Source organism: Hydra viridissima, unplaced genomic scaffold (assembly GCF_058129835.1).
Source record: "Hydra viridissima isolate aposymbiotic clone 2 unplaced genomic scaffold, HvirCarnegie_v1 scaffold_13, whole genome shotgun sequence".
NCBI classification, from domain to species: Eukaryota; Metazoa; Cnidaria; class Hydrozoa; order Anthoathecata; family Hydridae; genus Hydra; species Hydra viridissima.
In genome coordinates this window covers 4273365-4295314 of record NW_028324312.1, presented here as the reverse complement: position 1 = coordinate 4295314, position 21950 = coordinate 4273365, and the positions used below count along the sequence as shown (strand labels likewise).

Below are 21950 nucleotides of genomic sequence, written 5' to 3'. Positions count from 1 at the left end.
GTTCAAGAACATTGGATTTCCAACATGAAAGTTAGCGCATAATAAATTACCCTTTAAAAATGTAGTAAAGTAGATTTTCAGATCATTTTAAATTCCATAAATATATAAAATATGATTTTAACTTAATATATCATTTCAAATTCTGTACACACTCGTCTAGAAACAAATTTAGGTTTCCAAAATATTAAATGTCATGTTGAAACATCCTGAACGTGGTAATTAGGATAAAGATGTGTGGAAAATATATACATACTGAAGAATTGATGTAGGAGTTTTTATTTATTTTTGGTCTAGGCCAATTTTTTACACGGCCCAATTTGTTGCATTTTCCGGATGTTCTTGGATCTTATACTTTAAAACTTTCTCAATTGATTACCAGTAGTTCTTCCCAACAACATACAGAATTGTGAAACAAGCGTTTAGATAGCATGATATAACTATGATACTGAATATCTTACACATTCCAAAAACAAACTAGAAAATCTTTGATGAAAAATAAAAAAACGAATTGCAATTTTTCAAGCAAATTTTGTTGACATGTAGTTGAACTTGTGATTAGAACATGAGAAGTTGTTTGATTAAATGTAAAATATAAAAATGCAAAATATGTTGAGTAAATTTCAATCCAATTTAAAAACTCTATTAAATGTTTGGTATTTTACTTTCACAGTCTCCTGATTGATTACAAGTATAGAGTTTCTGCTTTGAAGTGTGGTAAAAAATTATTGAACAAATGATAAAAATTGTGCAGTATCATTTCTTTTGTGAAAATAGCATAATATTCCAGCCGTAGTTGTGCTGTTAAATATTGCCAATGCAAGTGTGACACTTTGTTGTTTCCAGAATGAATAAATAAAACTTTCAATCATTTACAATCCATTTAGATTGCCATAACAGAGAGGCTCTTAAAAAGTTTTGAAAATGCAACAAATTAGGTCGCAGATCGTATTTTACGTGACGTCTGTATTTTACAATTTACTAAACTTTATAATTACACAATTACATTACACAATATATAATAATTACCAGATATACATAAATATAATATTTATGTATATCTGTTGATTATCATATATTGTAGGTATATAATTATGCATTTCCTAATTTGAATATACAGCTGCGGACAAAACTACGTGAACGATTGCAAATAGTTTTTTTTAATGAAATTTTCAATGTCTTAAAATAAGTTTATAGTTTAATACTATATATGGTTGGATAGAGCGTTTTTTGCTCTATAAGACTGTGTAAAGTGTATTCTCTAATAATTTGTTTAAAATTAAACATATCTAAATGTTCAAAAAGCATCAAATATTTTGCGCGACAAAACCACGTGAACGATTTATAAAAGCGTCATTTTTGATGCAAATTATATTATATTCACATCGAAATCAGTGCTTTTAAAAATCGTTCATGTGGTTTTGGTATTCTTAGAACTTACAATCATTTAAATTTCTCAAGATTATTCTGTTTAACATCAAAAAAATAAAAAAATTAAACTATAATGGTTCGTCAAACTGATTCAAAAATTGAAAGCTTGGTTTTGCGTTTGCGCAAAGAAGAAAAATGGTCCATTGGGCAAATTGCAGCTCATGTGAAGATGTCAAAAGGTGGAATACATAAAATTATACACCGAGAAAAGAGCAAAAAGATCGTTAAGAAAGGTGGTCGTCCACGTATTACGGATAAGCGGTAATATTCCTTTAATTTTATTTTTTTAATATTTAATCTTAATAATATTAATGTTAATGTTAATTTTAATGTTTAACATTTTATTTTTTAGTACTGATCGAAAAATTGTGCGAAAATCTCTTGAGAATCTAATTTGACAGCCCCTGAAATTCGTCTGCAAACAGGCATGGAAAACGTAAGCACACGAACGATTCAAAGGCGTTCAAACGAAGGAGGTCTTTATGGGCGCAGACCTGCAAAGAAACCATTCCTTAAGCCCAGGCACGTCAAAGATCGCCTACAGTTCGCTAAAGATCACTTAAACTGGACGGTTGAAAATTGGAAAACAGTTTTGTGGTCGGATGAAAGTAAATTTAACATGGTTTGCAGCGACGGTCGAGGTTATGTTAGGCGTCTAGTAGGTAAAAGATTTGCAAAAGAGTATACAATAGGAACTGTAAAATTTGGGGGTGGCAATGTAATGGTTTGGGGGTGTTTCTCCTGGGCTGGAATTGGTCCGTTGTACCGTATAAACGGTATAATGGACCAACTACAGTACAGGGAAATATTATCTAATCAAATGTTGCCACACGCTTTAGAAAAAATGCCTCACAATTGGGTTTATCAACATGATAATGACCCTAAACATACAGCTTTGACTGTAAAAAATTGGCTCATCAATAATAGCATAGCGGTTTTGAAGTGGCCTGCCCAATCTCCCGACTTAAATCCAATCGAAAATTTATGGATTGAAGTTGAGCGACGCTTGGGAGGTCGCAAATTTCAAAAACCGGATGAACTTTTTCGAGCCGTACAGTATGAATGGGAGGCATTACCAAAACAGTTACTAGAAACTCTTGTAGAATCTATGCCAAGACGGTGCAAGGCCGTTATCGATTCTAAAGGCTATGCAACTAAATATTAATGTTTGTTTTTTTTTTAGAATCTATTATTTGTTGATGTTAGTAAAATTATTCTTTTACGTTTGTATAATCGTTCACGTGGTTTTGTCGCGCAAAATATTTGATACTTTTTGAACATTTAGATATGTTTAATTTTAAACAAATTATTACAGAATACACTTTACACAGTCTTATAGAGCAAAAAACGCTCTATCCAACCATATATAGTATTAAACTATAAACTTATTTTAAGACATTGAAAATTTCATTAAAAAAAACTATTTGCAATCGTTCACGTAGTTTTGTCCGCAGCTGTATATACCTATATATATATATATATATATATATATATATATATATATATATATATATATATATATATATATATATATATATATATATATATATATATATATATATATATATATATATATTTATATATATATGTATGTATGTATGTATGTATGTATGTATGTATGTATGTATGTATGTATGTATGTATGTATGTATGTATGTATGTATGTATGTATGTATGTATGTATGTATGTATGTATGTATGTATGTATGTATGTATGTATGAATCTATGTATGTATGTATGTATGTATGTATGTATGTATGTATGTATGTATGTATGTATGTATGTATGTATGTATGTATGTATGTATGTATGTATGTATGTATGTATGTATGTATGTATGTATGTATGTATGTATGTATGTATGTATGTATGTATGTATGTATGTATGTATGTATGTATGTATGTATGTATGTATGTATGTATGTATGTTTATATATATTTTATATATATTACATATTATAATTATTAAAACATCATATACGGTATCATACTTTTAATTATTTTTCTTTTTTATGTAATATTTCGGCTCATATGGTGAGAGCTAGAGTTGATAACGCCTCCCGGTGGCAAAGTAATTTTCTGCCGAAAGGCCGACTTTTTTTGGAGGCGGACGCCACTGGCGGTTGCCGTCAGAAGATATTTCGGAGGCAAGTTGGTTTAGAGACCGCCTCCAGCGGCTTCTGCCTCCCTATTGGCAGCAGCAGCCAGAATTTATTTTTGGAGGCAAAATGTTTTGGAGGCCGCCGCCAATGGGGAGGTAGAAGCCTCTGGCGGCCCCCGTCAGAAGATGTTTTGGAGGCATGATGATTTGGAAACCGCCTCCTTAGGCTTCTGCCTTCCAACTAGCGCCAAAAACCATACTAAAGTTGGTATTTTAGTCTCCCACCGCCAGAAGAAATGAAAACAAAGGGTGTTGCCATATTGTCGATAAAGGAAAAGGCGCAGGTGTTTTTGATTGCTCATAAACTCTCAATTTTTAAAAGTGATAAAGAATTTTTTAAAACAATCGATAGCAAGGGAAAAAACAGCTTGGTTGTCGTTTGAGGCTGTCGTAAAAAACTCTCTAGGAAATAAAAAAGAAGAAAACTCTGGTGTTTAATTGTTAGAAAGTTGAAAGCTTTTTGTGCTCTTCAATGCGAAATAAGTATAAAACTTCGTTTTATAAATAGGCATCTTAAACAGTTTCTTAGTCAAGATGATTATTTAAAGGAGAGCGGTTCCACCAAGATCTTAAGAAAATGGATGATCGTTATCAAGGACGTTTGGAAAAACACACGATGGCAGACTGCTTGCCAACAGTACTGTCCAATTTTTTTTTGTCAACTTGCATCAGGCAAGTTGACAAAAGAAAGAGCTACAAGCAAAAGTTTCTTCCCGATTGAATATTTATGAGTAAACGATTTGTTCGAAATCCTTTTCAAAACTAAAATTTACATTAATTTTTTAAAAATTTATAAAAAGTTTGACTTTGAAAGGATAATGTTCATGCTATAAATTGTTTATTTTAAACATGTTATTGACTTTTTTTTTCATCTTTCGATTTTATAAAAAATAAAATCTTTCAAAATATACCCTAGAATTTCCAAATGAGTTTCAATTCAGAAATACTTCGGAAAAAATGTGCTAACTACCTAAAATTTGCAAAAATTAAAAAATTCTATGCAAAAAATCTGATGTTAGATTTGAATTCAGCGTAACAAAATAACAAGTGTCAAAATTAATGCAACAAATTTTTTGTTTGCCTGTGTTATTTCATAACAAAAGTTAATTATTTTTCTGCACGTTTTAAGACAAGATTTAAAACTTGGATTTTCTGTTATATTCCATTTCAAAACAAGTGACATTAAATGGAATCCTTTTTTTTATTGCTTGTATTATAATATAATTCAAGCTTATTGGGAGACTAATATTATTTTGTCAATTTAAAACTTAAGACAGTAAATAAAAACTTTTTTTCGATACTCTCCAATTAGATACTTTAGACTTGATAAGTTTTTCCACCATCCTGAGGTCACTACTATAAAACCCGATGAACCCGATGAATTTCTTCGGATTCGACAAAATTGGCGTAAACCCGATAATCCCTAATTGCCTCAACTATAAACATTTTTTTTCGTATCGTAAAAACTTTCCGACGAAAATATTAGCGGATTCATGAAAAACAAAAAGATATTATCTAGTTAATCCATTGTTTTTTTACATTTTGTTTTGTTTACATCATGGACAGTTGTGAAAACTTTCAACTAAATGCCACAAGAAAAACAAATTTCAAAAAAGAAATGTAAGTAAACCCAATATCCTTATCTTAAATATACTTTATACTTATTTCCAATAATGAATCTTTCTGTGCAACTACCACAGTCCTACGTTCATATGTTTTAGGAGTTTTAAGACGTCCTTTATCAATTTACAAGGCCAGCTAATCAATGTTTTATTAAACGATTAAAACGATTAAATAGTTATAAGAAATTTTTTCACTGTAATTTTCCTATGTTATAAACATACCACAAGGGCAATAATTATATGTCTTAGAACTTCCAATAAAAAATTTTTTTTTCCTAAGGCATAACAAAGACAGGCCACAATTAAAAAGTAATTTTAAAGTAGTGAAATTATTATCATGTTAAATAATTTTCATCACATTACATCAAAGTTATTCTTTATTGTTATTGCTGCCTGTTTGTGTTGACCCTATACATAATACTATTCTCACACATAGTTCATTATATTTAATGTGCTTTAATGTTTTTTATCCAAGGGGACAGAAAAAAGACGCTTACATAGCTCGAGTGTCATTTAGTTTGTCACAAAAATTTGGCAGACAGGATTAAACAATTCAAAGATGTTTTAATGAGAAGATTTGGTAAAAAGTCACAGATGGCTTAAAAACACCAAAAGTTACCAATCTTGAAAAAAACCTGAACTTGAAAATGGACTCCCCATTCCAAACATCTACTACCTAAGACATGCAATAATTTCTTACATTTCCAAAAGTATTCTAAACCTAGTTTAAAATTAGATTACCAATTTTTATTCACATTAGATGTTAGTTTGGTTTGTTAGAAGCAGGATCAATTTTGACCAGACAAAATGTATTGGTCCTGAATGCAACTTATTATAAGCCCTTAAAAGGAAGCCTTCGCCACTTCTACTACTCTATAAATAACAATAAATACCTTTAAAAAGCATCAAAAAACATCCTAAAAGTTGTTATAGCAAACTAAAATTGAACAATTCGATTCCATTTATTTAAAATTTTTTTTAGGAGAAATTAAAGTAATAATCAAGCTTGCTCTGACCAATCGAACAACTTTATTTGTTGTCTCCTGAAAAGTTTAATTCTCTTTTTAATCATTTAGTGTAAGTTTGTAGGAGAGAGAAAGTCAGTGGTTATCATATCCTTGATAATTTTACTTTATAAAAAGTATTGCTTTAGTATCACCTGTCTAAGTTGACCCCTAGATGCAGTGTTGAGTATTTTAAAAAGTATTTTAAATGAAAGTATTTAAAATACTATTTAAAATACTTTTGTATTATTTTTATTTTTATTTGAAATGCTTTTATTCATTAGAATTTTCAATTTTATTTCAAATACTTTTCAAGGCTATTTTTTATTTTGTTTAAAACACAAAATACAAAATACTTTTCCACCAACAGCAAATTAATTAAAACTTGGTTTCCAAAAGTGTAATATTAAGACATTCTATATACATTATGTATTTCATCCGGACGTTCATTCGCTTTTACAATTTAAATATCATTTCTTAATTCATTGTGCTCAGCGTAGTTAAGGCGAGTTAGTAAAATTTTATCCGAGAATTCCAACAAAATTCCTAACTTTGACAATCTATAACTTAGGTTTTGAATGAGATGAAATAAATTTGAATTCAATATTTTTTATGAAAACTATATCTGCTTGTGTTTAAAAAAAAAAAAAAAAAAAAAAAAGAATATTTAGACAGTATTTAGGGTTTTTGTAAAGTGTATATTTGAGGTATTTTGCGATTTTGCTCTGTCGGTTTGCATCAAATTGACGTAAATGAAATTACAAAATATCCTTAATTTGGATATGATTACAGATCAAAAGAGCTAGAACATTTGTAAAGTGTTTAAAGCTGATAATTTTATAAAAAACATGTTATTTTTACTCAAAATTACTATGTTATCCACTTATTAAGTAAAAGTACTCAAAAAAATGAGATGCTGGGAGTTGTAGCTCTTTTTCTTCTATTTCCTCAATGAATTTTCTATTGTTTAAATGTCTTTGCAATAATTAAGATATTTCCAGCACCAAGCAAGGTCTAAATTAAAAAATAGAGTTCAAGAACATGAGATTTCACAGGTCTGGAAATTATAGCTAATGCTAACATTTTAAATATACCGTAATTTTAAATTCAATCACGCGATAAATAAGTCAATTGGTAAACTTTTTCTTATAAAGCTTTTATATAGATACTTAAACTATATAGAGGAATTTACAATGGTATCTATAATACATCCTCAAACTTGTGGATTTGCAAAAATAGCTGCATATAATGCTTTCAACATAAAAATAAATAAAGGATTTGATGAAAGTCTAAAAGTATATACTTCAAGAAAATATAAGTATCAGTACATGCAGTTTCAAAACCAATTTCAAATTGAAAATGACAATAAGTTTGTAGTACCATATGGTTTTTTTGTTTCAAACTACAAACAAATTGTTAAGAATCTGCGTTTTTTGGGGAAAAAAAGTTCATCAACAAAAACTGAGGTTATGCAAGAATTTTCATTTGAAAGATGGTGCTGTTTAACAAAAGAGCAAAAAATGAATCATGGGCTAAAAGATTGCTTTGGATGTCAAAATGACCTTAGGTTTCGGTATATGTTATCAAAATTCCTGAATCTTTGCAAATTGTATCAATCTGTTGCATTCAAAAATGGTCTAAAACAAAAAGAACTAATGTTAAATGACATTACAAACACAATAATAACAAAACTTGATAAAGAATACCAAAACACATTTTAAACAACATTTACGAAAACTTATTCCCAAATACTAAATTTAAAAAAGTCCCCAAAAGAAATGCGCAAGCAAGAAAAACATTTAATTAAAGACACTGTAACAAATATTGAAAATCAATGGAAAGAAACATCAGTTGTAAGGTAAATATAAATGTTTCTAAAGTTAAAAACCAATTATAAATTCTTGAAAATATAATTTTAGTTACTTTTCTTAACATTTAGAACATATGGAAATAATATTTCCCTTTGAACTAGAAATAAGCATCGACTAACTGCAAGTATGGAAACATTCGAGCAAGCAGAACAGCGATCTTATAAGTTTAGAGAAAAAGTAGATAAAGTAAACATTTTATATATTTATAATTGTTCACAAGTGTGTAGAGGTGCATTGGGCACTGTGACTTCATAATACTCTGGGGTAAATTTAAAAAAAAAGTGTGTGTGTGTGTGTGTGTGTGTGATAAAAATGTGTGTGTATGTGTGTATGATATATACAAATATTTCATTCTTATATTCAAAGTTCTTCATTTAATGATTCAAGTTATATAAATACTAGTCTTTACTTCAATTCAAAATTTTTATAATCAAAGTACACACAATAATATATAAAGGTTAACAAAAGCATTTTTTAATGATAGGGTGTAATAAAACCTAAAAAACATGTTGGATCACCACATGCATATAAAGACCAACTGAATTTATGTCTTGAGGAGGTAAATCTTTAAAAAAGTGGAGAAAAGATTAACTACTCTAGTCTTGCAAGAAAATACAATATAATTGATAGTGCAAGTAAAATGCCACGCAATAGTGGCCAGATAGTCAAAGAGTTTCTAAAGGAAAATGGTGTCAATATAACAAGTTTATCCGGGATGAAAAGAAATATTGGAGAAAGAAATGTTGTTATTCGAAGAAAAAAACGAAAGTAAAATTGTATTAAGTTGTTTTTTTTAATAGAATTTTTACATTAATTCATAGGTTTAATTTATTTGTTATTATGTATTTTAATATTTTACAGTGTGTTTTTTATTTCTAAATATTAAAGGCCTTTAATTAATTTCAGCTAATTTTTCCAAAAAATAATACTCACTACATTAGTCATCAATAAAAAAGTAATAAATTTTTATTATTTATTACAATTTAGAAAAAACTTATGTATTTATGTATAAACCTACTTCAAACTTATATATTTTTTAGGCTAACGAATCATAATGTTTCCTTTCCCCAAGAAGAAACAAATTTTCAGGTTGCAGAAAAACTGAATTCACTTATATCAGAAAATAAATATTCATTAGGAGAGCTTATTGCTCCACAAACTTTCTCCAAACTTGTTTTAAGAAACAATGAAATACAAACTGAAATATTTACTATAGATGGCCGAGTACATCCACTAAAAATAATTAGAGAATACATAACAAAAAATCATTGGATATATATGAGAATTAAAACTGATGAAGAATATGAAAAAATGTCTCGTACATCAATTATTAGCTATCTAAAAAGAATTAATGAGATGCAGGATGTTGACCAAGATGAAGAAACCAATAACTTGAAAATAAAATTAAAAAACTTTGAACGAAAGAGACATCTTATGTTATGGCATGATACTTCGACTATATGCAATCACAGTCATGTCTTAATGACAATTTCATCTTTATTTGATCCAGCAATACATTATACATCTGAAGAATATCAACGAAAGTATAATAAAACCATAAACATTCAAGCGGTTGTTGAAGCTCCTATATGGTATATCTTTGGGAGATGTTCAGCTACGGATGAAATGCTTCTGTACTCAAAACAAAGAATAAATGATATTATTGACATGAAAGACCCTATTAAGATCAATGGTATTGAAATTTATGATGAAATGAGATTCTTTAAAGGTGATGGTCCTGCAGCCCAATTTGAAGCAGGTCAGCAAAAGGGAGGAAATTATGTGTGCTGGGTTTGTGACATTAACGTTGTAGAGCATTCAAATTATTCACATTCATTACATCGACCTTGCATCGATTTGCAATATCGACAAGAAAAAGTCCTATTTACAGAACAATCAAGGAGGAAAAGTCATGATACAGTAAACAAGCTTTATACACATCTAAAAAAAAAAGAAATAATAATTGAACTGAATCAACGCAGTGTAAAGTTCACTGAAAATGAATCAAAACAAAAGTTGGACTTAAAATTAACAACAACCATGTGTGGTATTCAAAGAGTTCCAAGTTTCATATTTTATCAACCTGATATCAGTTTACCAGAAATTGGATTATCAAAATATGAGTTATTAATGGAACCTCTTCATGACGTTTTTAATCACATAAAAAATCTTCTTGCAGAACTGCCCCATCATTTTGATAAAAAAACAAAAAGAGAAATTGAAAGAATTATTGAACTTTCTTTTGAAGGGAAAGATGTAAAAAGAGCTGTTGACTACAGGTCATGCATAATAAAAACAACTATATATTGTCAGCAGAAATTTCCCCAAAATCCTTTGACCGATATTTTTATTACAATGTGCCAAATTCAAGAATTAATATACAAACCAGAATCTGAGCGCACCAACGAACATATATTAAAAATGTATCTAGTGGTATTTAAGCATGTAATGTTGGTTATGTCTAATCTTGGAGAAAATTTGAATGTTTTAACAGTCCGAAAATTTTATGGCAAATATTTCCACTGTCTAGTGACTCATATTCCTGACCAATTAAGAATTATTTCTGGTAGAGCTGCAAACACTGAAAAAGAAGAGAGACAGTTTAACTTTATCAAAACCACAACAAGTGCCACATCAAATCGTCACCCTAGCCATATTATTTCAAATGCATTAATTAGGATGCAAGTATCCAATGAGTTGAATAGTAATTTTAGTGAAATTCCCTTAATAGAATCATCAATTTCAATGTTATATAAAGTCATTCAACCAAAGTCTAATACAACTATATCATTTGAAATAATAAGAAATTATCCAAATGAATATCAAGCAATGCTACAAAAAATAGCTGATTTTCTTATTGAACCAAATGTTTATTGGTGTGAGACAAAGTTTGGTGTGGAATTTTATGATTTTAAAAACGTGACATCAAGTAAAAAGACTCCACATCATTTTAGAACAAAAACAATAATAGAAGAACTTAATTATGTTAAAAGTTGCTGGAATGAAATATGCTTGCCAAATGCTAATATACTAATACCTGCATATAAGATAAAAGTTGAAGATAAAATTACAAACAAGACAAAATTAATATTTTTGAAAACATTGAAAAACTGTTCCTTATGAAATATAAAAAGTTTTAATTTTTAAAATAGTTTTCTTTTTTTTTTAAACAATTTTTCAATAATAAAACAAATAACTTTGTTTTATTTTGATGTTATCTCTAAAATTTTTAACATTATTTATATTTGTTTCATTTTTTTGTTTATTTATTGGTTTATTTATTTATTTATTTGTTTTAACTGTCTTTATTATAAAGTAATTTCTGTTTTGTAAACTTTTTTTAATGCCTATAATCTTGTTGTGATATTAACTTACTGCTATTATTATAGTATATCTATAAAATAAAAGTTATGAATGGATTAGAAAACTTAAAATTTTTTTTGACGTTGATATCAGGAGATAAAAAAACCAATTTTTTAGGCTTTACAGGTCTTTTGTTTTAAAGCAAAAAACACCAAATATACAACAAAAAATTCACTTTTTAAAATCTAATTGTCTTTAAAAATGGCCATTTACTACCGTTATTATTCAATTTAATATTCTTCAGGAAAATAGTCAAATAATTTAACCAAAAATAATTTTGAGTTTTTACTGTTTTTTAAAAAAAGCAAAAAAACCTACTTAATTCACTGCAACCCCCCCCCCCTCCTCCTCCTCCTCCTCCCCCATCATTGAGGCTTCGGAAACTTAGCCACTGCCGTGAAATAATTAGATCAAAAAAGGAAATAAATACTTTTTTCAATAGTAAAAAAAGCTATAGATAAAAATAAATTTTAATAAGACTTCAATTCAAAACTATGTTGCGCAAATAAACGTGTTTTTGCAATAAAATATCAAATGGTTTATTGCAGACCAGATATTTCCCGGAAATATCTCGATTGTTCAAACTAATAATCGACTGACGGCAGTTTTTTGAAAAGCACCTTAACTACGCTGAGTGCGCAATGAATTATGCACAACGAGCCATATATAGTCATTGAACTACATATTCATTGTGCACAATGAATTACACAATGACGCAACTACAAAAAGTTCTTTGGCTGGATTGAGCTGCCTTGGACCACCCTTGGTAATGGTAATTTGTTATTTAATTACTATATTAGAGGGAACCAATCTACCAAAAATTCAAAATGGCGGAAGAGAGGGAAACGACTGAAATTGTAGAAAATGAAAATGCTGAGAGTGAACAAGCCATCCCTGCCATACTTGATGGAAAATTTTTCAAATTTATATCTAAAAGTAAAACTACAGGGGATGTTAAAATTATTGCACAGTGTATGTTATGTGTTGGCAAAAAAACCTACAGTGGTTCACTGAAAGCAACTTCTAATTTTACTCAACATCTTCAGGTATGTATATAACTACAAAAACACTATATTATATTGCGCACTAAACAGTAAAAACGATAAACACATAAAGCAACACAGACAAACGCTAATGCTATAACATAACACAAATAAATGTAATAATCTCGGTTGATTGACTGTTGTTGTTGTTGTTGCAGAATGCTCATGGCAAAAAGCGAATCGAGGAATACAAGCAGCACAAGGTTTCAGTTGCAAAACAGCGTAAGCGCTCGGTAGCTGAGATGGAATCTGGAGTTGGAGGTGGACCTTCTGTCGAATCTGGTCCTGCTTCTAAGAAGTTGAAACAAATGCATATTATGCCTCGAAATCAAACATCCATTTCACAGGATGAAGTTGACAAGCTTATTGCTGACTACGTTGTGCAGGAAATGCGCCCCTTGATCAATGTGGAAAACCCGGCGTTCAAAAATTTGATCCACGGACTCAATCGCAATGTCAGTATACCTTGTCGCAAAAGCGATTAAACGCCCGTTTGCAAAAAATGCGTGATGATAAAAGAACAGTCTTCAATAAAGTACCATTTGTTTGTACAACAGCTGACATTTGGTCAGTGAACCAAAAGAGCTACTTAGGAATGACAGCTCACTATATTGATATTAGTACTGAATGCTCAGTATCACGCATATCTGTTGCTCTTTCCTGTCAACGTTTTGTTGGAAGTCATACTTACGACTCAGTGGCTGCAATGATCTCAAAAATTCATAATGATTATGGGTTACACGTGGAAAAAATTACAGCAGCAGTAACAGATAATGCCTCTAACTTCAGCAAAGCCTTCCGATAATATTTTGTAAATACTAGCAGTACTGCATCTGGTTCAGGGATCTCTGCAACTGCTGAAGAACAAATTCAGGAAACAGGAACTGGTGATGATGATGAAGCAGAAAATTCCGACAATGATGTTGAAATAGCGGACATGACTGCAGTCCTAAATTTACCAGTTAGCGAAGACACGGATGATGATACTGAAGTTGTTCTGCCTCACCATGAAGCTTGCAATAGTCACTCTCTCAGCCTCACATCAACTACTGATGCAGATAAAGCATGTGATTCTGATGCTAATTTCAAACGTCTTTATCGAGCTGCATTGGCCAAGTGTACCAGCATTTGGAATTTGCTTCATAGAAGTTCCAAGGCATCGGATGCTGTGAAAAAAATCATCGCAAAGGCAATACCGATACCAGTCCCTACACGATGGAACTCCCGGTATGACGCATTGAAATGCATTCTCCAGTTGCAAGATAAGCTTGGAGAAATATGCGACGTTTTGAAGTTGCCAAAGTTCAAAAAGAAGGAGTTAGAATGTCTAGAAGAGTATGTAATGATAATGGCTCCTATTGCTGTTGCCATTAACAGGTTACAAGGTGACAATGTGTACTTTGGCGATGTATTTCCGACGCTGCACACCGTACAGCAGAAGTTGCAGGACCTGCAGCAGAAATCACTGAAGTATGCTAAGAAATTTGCAGAATCTATGCTTACAAGCTTGAAAACAAGATTTGAGGTTCATCTATCATTTTCTGAACATAATTCCAGCAGGATAGTTGCAGCAGTATCGCATCCCTACTTCAAAATGAGATGGGTTCCGGGTGATAAAAAAGATTTCTGTCGTGATCTCTTCGTTCGTGCAGCTAAGTCTCAGCAACAACAGTTGTTGAACAGAGCTAATACTATTTCTGACCCTGACCCACTTCCAGGTACTCAATCAGCTGGTGGCAGGGGCATGAGTGATGATTTTTTCTCGTTTAGCGAAATTAACATTGCAGAACAAACAACAGTCAACAACGAATGTTTATCGTACTTAAGCGACTCTGGTACGGATTTTAAAATCTTGGCAAAATATGAAGTTATAAAACACGTATTTGTGAGGTACAATACGACCTTACCTTCATCCGCACCTGTTGAGCGGTTATTTAGCACCGCTGGACAAATTCAGACGCCACGAAGGAACTGTCTTAGTGATGCAACATTCGAAAAACTGTTACTTTTAAAGGCCAATAAATGTTGATTTAAAGGTTAAATTATGTCAATAAAGTTGTGATGTACGATTCGAGTCGTTACAATTCCAGTATTTTGTATTTTGTATTTAAAATAGTTTTATAATGTATTTTTATTTGAAATACTTTCCTTGTATTTTATTTTTATTTTCATTTCAAATACTTTTTAGGTAGACTATTTTAATTTTATTTCAAATACTTTTAAAAAGTATTTTGCCCAGCACTGCCTAGATGCCATTTACACATTTTGTAAATTGGAAAATTTGTGTCATTTTTACTAAAATAAAAATTGCCAGGCATCAGTTTTAGTTACCTGACAATATTTTAATATAGTAAAAGTGACCTATAGCCCAAGTTGTAAATGGTTCTTAATATAGATAGTGCAAAATACTGCAATAATGCAATATCATAGTATAGGATGTAATCAATATTTTAAAATGTTACAAACTTAAAATCTATTATTTAACTATGTAGGACTTCTGGGACAACATCAACAAATGACTACAAAGAAGGTGACAGATTATAACAAAAGTAGTATGGGGAATCAAAAGCTAATACCACTGGATGAGATTGTTTTTGATATTAGACTCAAATAGTTCTATAGAATATAGTGCAACTATTCTAGAATTAAATTCTGAGCTTTTATATTCAAATTCAGTGTATTCTACTGCAATATAAATAAATCTAGATAAAAGTATTTGTAATTGGTAAAGCAGTTTCTTTCATTATTAGTGACACAACCTTAATAGTCTCTATTTTTGCAAATAATATTTAATGATTAACTTGGTGTTTGATATTTGTGGAGAAATTCATATGAAAATAGAGTTTGGTCTGAAAAAAGTAAGAAATTTACTCATACCCAAATTCATATTTTAAATTTCTTACCCACTGTTGATTATCTGTTGTCGAGGTTGACAGTGAAAAATGAAATGTGGAACATATTCTAATTTTGTCAATGAGAAATGTTAGAGATTGAGTTTAATTTCTGTTTTTGTTTTCAAAACAAGAAACTGTTAAAAAAAAAAAAGCTAGCTCAAATTATCGGATTTACGATTTCCGCTACACAAAGATCGCGTAAACTTTAATTGGGTTTTTACGCTGAAATTAGCGGAAATTACGAAAAAATATGTTTATAGTAGCAATCCGCTTATTTCAGCGGGTTTCAGATGAAATGGTCGTGAATTCCGATCGGAATGAGTTTTATAGTAGTGACCCCTGAAGATATTATACAAAATTTAGAAACGATAAAAAATGACGTTATTTAAGAAAAAAAAAAAGTATTTTTTAATGACGTCATACACCAGAACATTGTGATTGTTTTCATTGCGGTTTTTTTAATTAAAACTTGTTAAGGAATAAATGTTTTTTTATTAATCAAGGACATGCCTTGTCATTATTTTCGAATGTTTCAGTTAGCAATGTTAATACAAGTTGAATGTAGGTATTTAGCTATCAGCAGAGTTTACAAAAGACGAAAAAATTCTCGACTACACTTTTCTTTCGCAGCCTTTTGGCGTCCGCCTCCTCAAAATACGGAAATCTCGAAAATCGTTTTATAATATTAATTGCCAAATTTTGAGTATTTAAACAAAATTATGACTTTGTCAGAGATTGGTTTTTTTCAAAAGCTATCGAATAAAATATTTTGGTACGATAAATTTTTTAAATTTTAAAATGTTTTACAACCATTCGTTATTTTTTTATTTTTTTTTTATACAAACTTAAATAAAAATCGATTTAATCATCGAAACAAGTCAATATTACTGAGTATTCAAAGATAAGAATTAAAGTTTGGGTTGTGTTTTATATTCCATTTTAAAACAACTAACATTAAATAGAATCTTTTTTACATATGACTAACGTAATAAAGAGAATTTGACTTTGTCAAGCAAATCCAAATTTTGTCTTACTACTAAAATCGCGTTTAATGTTTCATCCGAAAGCCGAGTTCTGAAATGGTTGTAGACCATTGCAAAGCTACTAAAATCTCGTTCAAATTTGACCTGAGAAAATGCAGCACCAAAAACAACTTGAGAAATATTGTAAAGTTCCTTCCAGTTAGGATCATCACGTTTTAAATGCCAATATTCAAGAATATTAAAATTTTCATTTACACCAATACGTGGCTCACTATATACAATATTTGTTATTTGCTGATGAATTCTTGTGTTTTGTATAATATCTATGCTTTGCGATTGACCTCCTCCTGAAAGAAGAGATATCAATTATTTGTTTATCAAACAACAAGTGTTGTCTAATCGAACTGATTTTCGAATCATTAAAAGTTTCAAAGTTTTTCAAACACTTAAAAGATAAAAACTTTTCTTTAAAAATTTGACTTTTTGATCTTAAATCAAAAAAATGTTAAACTGTTTTCGTTTAATTTGTGAAGAAAAAAAAAAAAAAATGGAAGAAACGAATAATACTCTATGATGACGAAAATCATTAATATCAAGTTATTGAGTAGCATTGAACTTTTATTGATATACAGTGTGGAGATTCTTGATTTTTTTAATGTAATTGAATAAAATTTATTTAATAAACCGCTTGATATCAAATACTGGTTAAATATCAATTACAGAATGATAGTAAAATCTCTACCTGAAAGTTGAATCAAACGTTCTTCATCTTCATCTCGTAAATTTTCAGGCTGTCGAGCAATTTCAGCAAGTTATCTTTGTGAGTTTACAAAGTGATGAATCTTCAGCAGATGATCTACTCCACGGCTTCTCAATAAATCGTTGAAAACTTCATGACAAGCACTATTCCATGCAAAACGAGGATCCAGTAAAAGAGCAGCGATTAAAGCATCACATTTAAAAATCCTTTGCGAACGCAAATTTAAAGCTTCTAGAAGTTTAGATGTTAAATTATTTTGTCCATCGGCAATCTTTTCTAAATTCATCAACATTCTCATCCATCGTAAAAAGAAGTCCGACATGGTATAGTCTGATCTTTGAAAATCCTTCATTGCATAAAATATCGGCTCGAATGTTCTTGCATATTCCTCAATAAATTTCCAGGTTTCATCATTTAATCTTAGCTCGCGGTTATTTCGATTAGTCCCGATTTGTTCATATATCGCGAGTTTTTCAAACATGTATGATACCATGACGTAAGTACTACTCCATCTCGGAGCAATATCTTTGCGTGGTCTCTTGAGATCAGCAAAAATTGCATCATATTTAGGCGCTTGCGTATTTCTTATAAATTTTCTTATTTCGGCAAGAGTGGCTTCAAACGGCTCTGTTACGTCTTTTGCAGCTAATTGGCAAACATGCGCTCCACAAAACATTTTGGTACAGATTGCACCAATATTGTTTTCTAACACATTTACTTTTCTCTCTTGTTCTTGAGTATGTGATAGCCTTTCGATCCCATCGTCTGTATCTTCAGAATTTTCTACAAGCTCTTCTTTAAAATTGACTCAGTCAAGCAGATCGAAATCTTCAAAATCAAACTGTTGTGCTTCCTCAACAAATTCATTATAAACGATCATTTGATTTTGCATTTCTCTGATAGCATCAGAAGCTTTGATCATGTTTTTACCTTGATTCGAACAAGTTGAGTAAATATCATCTGCCCCTTTCCCTACGTTCGCAATCAGAGTAATTAGCTGATCAGCTAAAACCGCTCCAAGTTGCCGTCCGTGCTGAGTGAGCATTCCCAAAGTTCGATTGTGCTATTTTTCACCTTTTGTATACCGAATACTTTCAGAAAAAACATTTGTATTGAAACGAGACGCTGAATCAAATATTAATGACGGATATACATTTTCTATATCCTTTGCAATAATTTCATAAATTTGGCCAGCAGCTTTAAGAATAAATTCTTTTGCCTTTTGACGATTCCATCTCACACCAAAAGCTTGAAGAGCCTTTCTAATTATCTCATTCTTCCCCAAATTTCTCATCAGAATCGATTTTATGAAGTCTCTTACTGTATCTAGGTATGTGCGTATCTGCGATTTACGGCATCGATTTTAAAGTTAAAATCGGTGACCATTTTTTCACCGCGTGCTCGAGGTAGGTGTCGTATGGATGGATTTTTCTCGTCTTTTTTTTATAATTTTATATTGACTTAGATAATATTTTAAAAGTAGAGTGTTGTAAGTTTATTGCAATTTGTTTTTTTTTTTTGCAGTTACTAACGTTTTTAGTGATTTCATTGCTATTGAAAACTTCATTCCTGTTCTGGAAGTGAATTGACATTGAAGGGATGATGGGTTTTTTTTCTAACTTTTGAATCAATTTTATATATCTATTTTCTATGCACCTGCCAAATTTTATTAAAAATTAATGACACGCTCATATTCTATTTTGCACGCAGTAAAGGTACCAAATATTCTTCTGTTGAAGAGGTTGGGGGGGGGGGATTCAAGATTATGAACATTTTGTATATTTGACTTTTTTATTCATTAAAAAATTGTTTTTTTAGAAAAATGAAACTTTATTTAAAATATTGGTGATTTTTTAAAAGTATTCAAAACATGATTTACACACAAAAACACACACAAAAAAAACCATATTCTGTTATTAGTTGAATAAAAAAAATAATCGCGGCAAAGTAATGCGTTAAAAACTAAACAATGAAGTTTTATTATCAAACCACCGTAAGCCGAACGCTAATTTTTTAAGTTGGTTGCAGTTTTCTTAAGCATTCCTTATAATGAATTTTTGTCACTTAAATGGGCATAACTTTTAGTAGAATCATTAGTTTTTTATGAAATTTTCACCATCGTTATACTGATTGAAAACTCTTTACAATGATGTAAAATAATTAAATAGCTGAATAGTTTAAAAATTTTGCACACATACCTACTGTATCGTTTACATCGAAGTCAAATTTAACTTTTTTACGCGAAACGAAAATAGCATTTTCTTCACCGTTACCCTCATAATGATTGTTATTTCGAACTCTCCTCCTTTCCGAAATTCCTAGTTCTATAGCAATATCCTTGTGTTTTGAATGCAAATGATTTTTGAGATGAGAAACATTTCCGGCAAGAATTGCTGGCTTTTGTTCTGCGCACACCCTGCATTTCCATCTGTTATTTTCAGTCAAAAAATATTCTTTTACTCGTGTGTTTTGCATTTTTCTCTACATAAAGCTTAAATCATCCCGATCAATCTCTCAGAAAAAAAGGTTAACTAAAAAAAATAAAAAAAGGCCGTTGCTACTTGAAGCGCAATGCGCTCTATGCATCCATATGCTACTCTGAGCGCAATACCTTGTATGCATGCGCTAAATTTTTTTTTTTTTTTTTTTAAATCTTGTTGATGTTAACCCTATCCCTATCCCTTTCCCTTACCCTAACCCTAACCGCCTATCTAACCAGCTTTATTGTGAAATATAAATCGCACTGTTATAATAAAATAATTGCGCATGGGTGTACAATATTGCGCTCTGAGCAGCTTATAGCTATGTAGAGCGCATTGCGCTCTACGAAGATACTTCGATAAAAAATACCATTTCTTATTACTCGAATCTTAATGAATAAGAAATTCGAACGATGAAAATTCCATCGTCTAGAGACGCTTTTCAAAAAAAACTTTATGATACCGGTAGAGTACGAGATTTTTACTCCCACGATTTTTTTACTTAGTAAAAATCTCATAATTAATTTTTACTGTATTTTTATGTACAAATTTATTTTGCAACCACGTATTTTGTCAATACTTTTAAACGTTGCATCGTGTGGGGAAATCTCTAGGGTAAATAATTAGTAAGAAAGCGAGAAGGTGAACAGTTTATATATTTATAGTTGTTTAAAATAATTGCATTGAGTTTACAATTATGTGATTTTAAAAGTACATGCCAAACTAAGCTAGTAACGCACCACTTTTATAGTAGTGCGATACTAGCTTAGTTTGGCATGTACTTTTGTATGGTGCAGTTTTCAACTTAAAAAAAATTCAAAATTTTTAAAGAATCTTTTTTTAAATTTTTGTTCAGAGAAGAGTTATTTGGTGTAAAGAAGAGCAACACCACATAATTAAGTGTTTGAATGATGCTAACGATATTTCCAATGAGGCAAATGCGTTATCTGGCCGCATAGTCATCAATTCAACCACAAAAAAATATTCAAAAATTTTTTGGTAAAGAAATGGTAAATTCCATTGCCACTTTTGTTTCAGAATGTAATAACTTTCAAAAAGCTTAAAAAAAAGAACCTTCAAGTGAAAATCGTTACAGTTCAAAAAGTTAACATAAAGCAAGTTATGATTGATTTGATTCGATTGCCATAAGTAATATGTTATTTTCAAAAATTTTGAATTTTTTTTAAGTTAAAAACTGCACCACACAACAAAAGTGCAGGCCAAATTAAGCTAGTATCACACAATTGGTAACATAAAATAAATATAAGTAGTATAAACTAAGGGTCTGCGTATCGTTATCGGTATATCGGTATGAACCGATATTTTGAACCGATAACGATATAAAATGATAACGATATCAAACGAAATGAGTTTGCCTATGAAACGATAATTTATCGTTTGAACCGATAACTAAACGATAACTTATCGGTTGAAACGATATTATCGGCTTTTTTTTTTATCGGTTTATCGGAATACATAAAAATAACGAGAATACCGATATTTATCGGTATAATAAAGATATATTTTACAATATTCCAATTTATTATTTTTTTTAAATGCCAAATTTTAGTTCAAATATATAATAAATCTTCAAGTCGAGTCAAGATGTCGTTTTGCCTATCTTTACCGGTTTTAAAAGTTAATCCTTCCCAATTGTATATATTATCTAGATGTCTAACTTCACAAAAATTCTGTAAAGAAAAAGTGAAGCAACACTGTTCTCCAATTCGACCCCCAGGTTGAAACTCTCCCCACTCCTGATTTTTTTACATTTAATCAATCATATGCATTAGTAAACACAATATATGTTGTCAAAAAAATCTGAACTAAGTGCTAAATATGTATACTTCCAAAATTAAAACGCATAATTTTTGGCTTTTTTCTTCCAAAGTTTTAATAAAGTCAGCCATTATTGCAGTCAAAATAACCCATTAATATATATATAGATTAAAGTACCTTTGATATACTCTCTAGCCAGTGTGTGTGTGTGTGTGTGTGTGTGTGTATGTATATATATATATGTGTGTGTTAATATATATATATATATATATATATATATATATATATATATATATATATATATATATATATATATATATATATATATATATATATTAACACACACACATACATATTGATATTACATAATATACTTCAGGTAGAATAATGTATTTGATAGAAAGTAATGTATTTCAGGTAAATAGGAGTACCATTAGGCCAACCTCTGATATGTATCCAGGCAAATAATTAGCCAGGGTCAAATACTTTAAATGTAGCTGAAAAAATCTCTGGACTCTGCTATTTAAATCTTAGTATAGATTATTTATATTTATGATTTTA

At 30.2% G+C, this 21950-nt stretch overlaps 3 protein-coding genes across 5 annotated transcripts; 2 read left to right on the top strand and 1 right to left on the bottom strand.

The window, feature by feature from the left end:
* Positions 1 to 5127: 5127 nt before the first annotated feature.
* LOC149880128 (uncharacterized) lies at positions 5128 to 11236 on the top strand. 3 transcript variants are annotated; one of them, XM_090070739.1, is made up of 4 exons: positions 5128 to 5210; positions 8156 to 8273; positions 8572 to 8855; positions 9128 to 11236. In XM_090070739.1, exons 3-4 carry the CDS (start codon positions 8728 to 8730, stop codon positions 11208 to 11210), a joined length of 2211 nt encoding a protein of 736 aa, XP_089926865.1. In that variant the 5' UTR covers positions 5128 to 5210; positions 8156 to 8273; positions 8572 to 8727; the 3' UTR covers positions 11211 to 11236. The 3 variants fall into 3 exon arrangements, with proteins under 3 accessions (XP_089926865.1, XP_089926864.1, XP_089926866.1); XM_090070738.1 differs by lacking the exon at positions 5128 to 5210 and adding an exon at positions 6604 to 8074; XM_090070740.1 differs by lacking the exon at positions 5128 to 5210 and adding an exon at positions 7267 to 8074 and having other exon boundaries at positions 8189 to 8273.
* Positions 11237 to 12277: 1041 nt separating this feature from the next.
* LOC149880127 (uncharacterized) lies at positions 12278 to 12978 on the top strand. Its single transcript, XM_090069997.1, has 2 exons — positions 12278 to 12496; positions 12652 to 12978. Exons 1-2 carry the CDS (start codon positions 12278 to 12280, stop codon positions 12976 to 12978), a joined length of 546 nt encoding a protein of 181 aa, XP_089926123.1.
* Positions 12979 to 16301: 3323 nt separating this feature from the next.
* LOC145190137 (uncharacterized) lies at positions 16302 to 18729 on the bottom strand. Its single transcript, XM_080066915.2, has 2 exons — positions 17113 to 18729; positions 16302 to 16717 (listed from the first exon to the last, which is right to left on the bottom strand). The coding sequence occupies exon 1, from the start codon at positions 17804 to 17806 to the stop codon at positions 17183 to 17185; it is 624 nt and encodes a 207-aa protein (XP_079923041.2). The 5' UTR covers positions 17807 to 18729; the 3' UTR covers positions 16302 to 16717; positions 17113 to 17182.
* Positions 18730 to 21950: the final 3221 nt, after the last annotated feature.

Excerpts from the sequence above, each read along its gene's own strand:
- LOC149880127 (XM_090069997.1), top strand. The coding sequence starts at position 12,278 with ATGGCGGAAGAGAGGGAAACGACTGAAATTGTAGAAAATGAAAATGCT. Across the intron at positions 12,497-12,651 it reads ATTTTACTCAACATCTTCAG|AATGCTCATGGCAAAAAGCG; the intron begins GTATGTATATAA and ends TTGTTGTTGCAG.
- LOC145190137 (XM_080066915.2), bottom strand. The coding sequence starts at position 17,806 with ATGTTTTGTGGAGCGCATGTTTGCCAATTAGCTGCAAAAGACGTAACA.
- LOC149880128 (XM_090070739.1), top strand. The coding sequence starts at position 8,728 with ATGCCACGCAATAGTGGCCAGATAGTCAAAGAGTTTCTAAAGGAAAAT. Across the intron at positions 8,856-9,127 it reads ATTCGAAGAAAAAAACGAAA|GCTAACGAATCATAATGTTT; the intron begins GTAAAATTGTAT and ends TATATTTTTTAG.